General features: G+C 59.2%; 1 protein-coding gene across 1 annotated transcript; it reads left to right on the top strand.

Annotated features, from left to right (window-relative positions):
• The first annotated feature begins 1,000 nt into the window (after nucleotides 1–1,000).
• On the top strand, nucleotides 1,001–4,188 carry BMP4 (bone morphogenetic protein 4). The gene is made up of 3 exons (XM_077819610.1): nucleotides 1,001–1,174; nucleotides 1,904–2,280; nucleotides 3,227–4,188. Exons 2-3 carry the CDS (start codon nucleotides 1,911–1,913, stop codon nucleotides 4,060–4,062), a joined length of 1,206 nt encoding a protein of 401 aa, XP_077675736.1. The 5' UTR covers nucleotides 1,001–1,174; nucleotides 1,904–1,910; the 3' UTR covers nucleotides 4,063–4,188.
• The last annotated feature ends 1,206 nt before the right edge of the window (nucleotides 4,189–5,394 follow it).

Genomic DNA, 5,394 nt, shown 5'->3' on the forward strand with positions numbered 1-5,394 from the left:
TGAGCTGTTGAGATGTAAGGTTCTTGGAAGGAACTTGCCGAAGCCCGCATGTAGCGGTAAGAATTAACTTAACACCCTCCTGCAAACCCAGGGGTGGGGGAGGACCAGATCCCAAAGGCTATTTCATATTTGACTTGCTCCTAGAAGCTAAGAGGACTTTCCCAGTGCCCCACTCATGGGAAGCTCCATGTTAGGGAAAGCTTAGTGAGTTTTCTCCTGTTTTATGGCGCTGATGAAATTGACCATGCCTTGGGTTTTATTAGTTGTGTTTTTAAACTCAGATGGGAGCTCTAATCCCAGCAAAACAGGCCTCTGCCCTATTGGCAAATCCTTCCCTTGGTTTGTTAAGAACATCGGGATTTGACTGACCCCCACCCCCCATCTAACTTCATGCTGGCAAGATTTCTTGCAGGCTAGGGAAGGGTTGAGCCCCTCCATGCATTTGGTCCTCTTGCTAGGGTTATTTTGTAATGCTTGGGGAAATGTGCGCTCAGTGGATGGGGGTTACTTTTCTATAGGGGGAGACCTGCTGGGAAAAACCGATGTCGCCTGGGTTTCACTCACAGGCTGCATGACACAAGCGCAGCCTTCTGCAAAGGATGCAAAGCGTGGCAGCAGGCCTGCAGGGGAGGAGGGGCTGGGCTGGCCTGGGGGGAGTGGGGATGTTGTGGGGTCAGGGTGGGGCTGGGAGGGCAGTTGCTCGAGCACTGCGGTTCTAGACGCACAAGGTCGGTGCAAGGGAAAGGGGGGGTCTCCAGTGGGAGCAGGATCGGGCTTTAAACTGAAGTCACCCTCAACCCCCACCCATGGGATTTCACTAGTGCCAGGATCAGGGCAGCCACTGCCCCTTGGCAAGAGGAGGTTTCTCTTGCCAGGAGATTGACAGGGGCGGAGGGGCGGGACATCCCTTTTGGAGCCCAGTGGGCGGTGCCTGGCTGTGACGGACAAGCGGGGCGAGGAGTGACTGGGGGCCACGTGACTCTCATGGGCTGGAAGAAAAACAGAGCCAGTCCGCTTTGGAGGCTCATTGGATTCAAATATTCATTTTCGGAGCCGCTCCGCAGTCCCAGCCCCGGCAGCCAAGCGCCTCCGAGCCCCTGAGCTTTTCCACCCGTTTGTTCCAGATTGGCTGGCAAGAATCATGGACTGTTTTTACATGCCTTGTTTGCTGTCAGTGAGTAGCCCCTTCTCCTTCTCCTCCTGCTCCTGGGCTTGGAAGTGGTGTAAACGTCTCTCGCTGCTCTCCCCTCGCTCCCGGGGTTGACCCCTCGCGGACTGTAACGCGCAAGCCCCCTCCCAGGCGCGTCTGCTAACAGATCGGGGACTTTTCAAACTCTCCTTCTCTCTGTCTTACCTTTGCAGTGACCCTAGATTCAAGTCACTTGCCCCCCCCCCTCCCCCCCGGCATGTCTCGTTTCTCAAAACCCCTTGAAGGCCGCGGCGAAGCTGTAGCCACACTTCAAAGGGACAGCGCCAGCAAAATAATAAAAGGGGCCAAGTCACTTTTTGTTTCCCTCTGCCCTGTGATCCAGGCTCGTGGAGACCCCCCCCCCCGGCCCCCGATCAGCTGCACTCCAGCGATCCGTCGGGTCGGGGAGGAGGCGAGAGGAGAAATTCCATCTAAGCCCAATGTTCACTGTTTATTCTTGAAAGAAGTTAGGCGGAGATCACTGCGAAGATAGCAGGGACCGAGCAGATGAGCCGGATAGCGGCTATCTGATTGTGGGGGCTCTTCGGCTGTAAACAAGTTCGAGCGAGTCCATTACAGGCGATTCCTTCGCCTTTGAGACGCGTTTGCCGCTCGCAGCCGCTGCTGGCTCGGGTTTTGGGGGGGTGGGGTGGGGTGGCTGTTTTTAATCTTGACCCTCCTTGTTTGTTGTTGCGTTTTTTTTGGAAACCCCAGAGACACCATGATTCCTGGTAACCGAATGCTGATGGTCATTCTGTTATGCCAAGTTCTGCTAGGAGGTACTAACCATGCCAGTTTGATACCCGAGACGGGGAGGAAGAAAGTTGCAGAACTCCAGGCGCAAGCAGGATCTGGACGCCGCTCTGGGCAAAGCCATGAACTCTTGCGGGGTTTCGAGGCGAGTTTGCTGCAGATGTTCGGGCTCCGAAGGCGGCCCCAGCCCAGCAAAGCAGCCGTCGTCCCCGCGTACATGCTGGACCTCTACCGGCTGCAGTCCGGGGAAGAGGAGGAAAGCCTGCAGGACATCAGCCTGCGGTACCCCGAGAGATCGACTAGCCGGGCCAACACCGTGAGGAGTTTCCACCATGAAGGTCAGTGCTGCAGCCCTGGGGTGGGGGCGTCGGGAAGCGGTCGGGATTTGGATCGGCTGAAGGCGGACTCCCCCCGGCCCGCTGGTCTGGGCTAGTCCCGCGGCTGCGTTTTCCAGCATCCTGCGCGGAGATTGAAATTGACCCGTTGGTGTGAAGGGCTGCTTTGCTTCCTCCCGTCACTCCGGGTTTCGACTCGTGTCACCCCCTCCGAGCTCCCACGGAATTCACTCCGGATTCAACTCCGGAGTAACCGAGATCCCCCCCATCGCGTCCCGTGTGTGTTTGTTTTGAGATATCAAAGCGATCGCTGCCTGCTTGGGCTCTTTTTTTTTTTTTTTAAAGAAAGAAAATAAAAAACCTCCTTGAATTTAATACCGACAAAGCGTGTTTGTGAGGTTCGTTCAATAGGGCCTTGTAATCTGATCCAAATGTTTCGTAGCGGATGTTTCTTTTCCAAAGTCAAGCGGAGCTATTAATCCACCGGCATCATTGCTGTGTCGGAATTTATCCGCCCCCCGCCCCCCAGTTATGGGATCAACAAGGCACGGCTCTGTGTTTCCCAATCGCTGGGCACAGTTTGTGAGCAAGATCCTTCGGGGGGAGGCGGGGGGGGAGGGCGAAGGACAAGCGTTTTAAAGAAACTTGGTTTTAAAACACCCCCGTCTGTAAATCCGTATGAATACGGCCCGGCGGTGGTGAAGCGGGATTCCGGGGCAGGAGCTGGTTAGGCGTGGAAATGATGCGTTGGCGAGCAGGGGGGAGGAGGGGGGACTGTTGCTACTTTGCATTTTGGAGGGCTGAGCTCTCTCCGTGCGGGGCTAGGGACAGGTGAAGCAGCGTGGCCGGGAGGGAGGAGCCGTGTGCCCTGACTCACCTGGCCTTGCGTCTCGGCTCCCCCAAACGTTCACACGCTCTGTTTTTACCCCCCCCACCCCGCTCCTTGCAGAACATCTGGAGACCCTCCCCGGGCCCAGCGACACCCCCCGCTTTCGCTTCCTCTTCAACCTCAGCAGCGTGCCGGAGAACGAGGTGATCACCTCGGCCGAGCTGCGGCTGTACCGGGAGCAGCTGGAAGCGCAGAGCCCCGCGTGGGAACGGGGCTCGCACCGGATCAACATCTACGAAGTGATGAAGCCGCTGCCGGCCCGCGGGCAGGTGATCACCCGGCTGCTGGACACGCGGCTGGTGCATCACAACGTGTCCCGGTGGGAGAGCTTCGACGTGAGCCCCGCCGTCCTCCGCTGGACCCAGGACAAGCAGCCCAACCACGGGCTGGCCGTGGAGGTGACCCCGCTGCAGCCGGCCCGGCCGGGGAGCCACGTCAGGATTAGCCGATCTTTACCTCAAGGAGACGGGGACTGGGCCCAGCTGAGGCCGCTGCTGGTCACTTTCAGCCACGACGGCAGGGGCCACGCACTGACCCGCCGGGCCCGGCGCAGCGCCAAGCACCCGCGGCCCCGCAAGAACAAAAAAAACTGCCGCCGCCATGCGCTCTACGTGGATTTCAGCGACGTGGGCTGGAACGACTGGATCGTGGCCCCCCCGGGCTACCAGGCCTTTTACTGCCACGGGGACTGCCCCTTCCCCTTGGCCGACCACCTCAACTCCACCAACCACGCCATCGTGCAAACCCTGGTGAACTCCGTGAACGCCAGCATCCCCAAGGCCTGCTGCGTGCCCACGGAGCTCAGCGCCATCTCCATGCTGTACCTGGACGAGTACGACAAAGTGGTCCTGAAAAACTACCAGGAGATGGTGGTGGAGGGGTGCGGGTGCCGTTAACCCCCCCCCCCTTCCCCTCCCCAGGACTGCGTGTTCCCGCTGGACCCTGATCTTAAACTAAACGTTCACCTTGACCTTATTTATGACTTTATGTGCAAATGGTTTGACAATAATGATCCTATATTTTGACAAAATATATTTATAACGACATATTAAAAGAGAAAACGACAGTGAGTCATTATTTGAAAGGTAAAGGCACCGTGGGCCTGGCGCCTTAGGGGGGACAGGCTGGGGCGGGGCTCGGAGCAGGAGCCGGCTCCTTCCCATTGAAAATGATCTTTATTTAAGTATATAGAGATAGATATAGTCTCCCTCTGGTGATTGGCAGCGTGGGGGTGCGGGGAAAGCCTGGGAACTCGGGCTTGTCAGGCAGGCCCAGCCCCGGGGAGTGACACTTGCCTTGCTAACCTGTTGGAAGCGTTTGCAAAAAAATGCATGTGAAAAGCGGGGCCGAGTTACCCGAGGGGTTATGCTAAACCGGCGGGGATTGTGATCCCTTCGTTGCCCCCGCGTTCAAAGCGATTCGAGGTTTTGTTTCTGGGGGGGGGGGGGGGGCGCGGAAGGAAAAGGGGGAGGGGAGGCGGTGCTGGAGACTGCTTTCTTGGAAGGTCTGCATGAGCCTTTGAAGACCCGCTTGCGCTGCCCCGGCCCTCGAAAACCTCGGAAGCGGTTCCCCCTGGGCTCTGCTAATCCCCACCTGCGGCTGTTCCTGCAGCAGGGAAGGGGAGGGGATGCGCGTAAAACTCAAGCACCCTCTCGCTTTCAAGAGCCCAGCGAGGCCCCGTCGCCGGAGTGCAGGCGCTGGGCTGCAGGGGAGGTGTTTCTAGGGCTGCTCTCGCTTTGACTCCCGGGGATTTCCCCCTCCCCGCCCCCGCCGTCACCTGGCTCCGGCGGGGTTTTCTTGGCAAGCTGGGTTCGGTCTGCAGCCGGCTGAGCGCTGGGTGCGGGGCGGACGGCGCGAGCTGGGGACGTATCCCCAGGGAAAGGGACAGGGACAGGGGGAGGCACGGGGCGCTTTTGTTCTCCAGCCTGCCGAAGCGGGCAGCGGGGTGGAAAGCGACCAGCCCAGCCGTAGCCAGGCTGCCAAGCCCTCCGCTCCCCGGAGAGGACAGGTGGAGAGGCCAGATCAGAGCCGCGAGCAGGCCAGGGCGATCGCGCTGGAAAACGCCCCGCGAAGAGGGACTTTACCCCCCGGGCCCCCTTTTGCTTTCATCGTCTGGGTCTAGCAGGGGCCGATCCGGAGCGATCGGGCTCTGCCCCCCCGCCTGCCGGCGGTGCCCGCTTCCCACCAGCGCCTGGGACTTGAACTAATCCCCCCAGCCCCGGCCCGGC

The sequence above is a fragment of the Eretmochelys imbricata genome, chromosome 6, assembly GCF_965152235.1.
Source record: "Eretmochelys imbricata isolate rEreImb1 chromosome 6, rEreImb1.hap1, whole genome shotgun sequence".
Classification (NCBI taxonomy): Eukaryota; Metazoa; Chordata; order Testudines; family Cheloniidae; genus Eretmochelys; species Eretmochelys imbricata.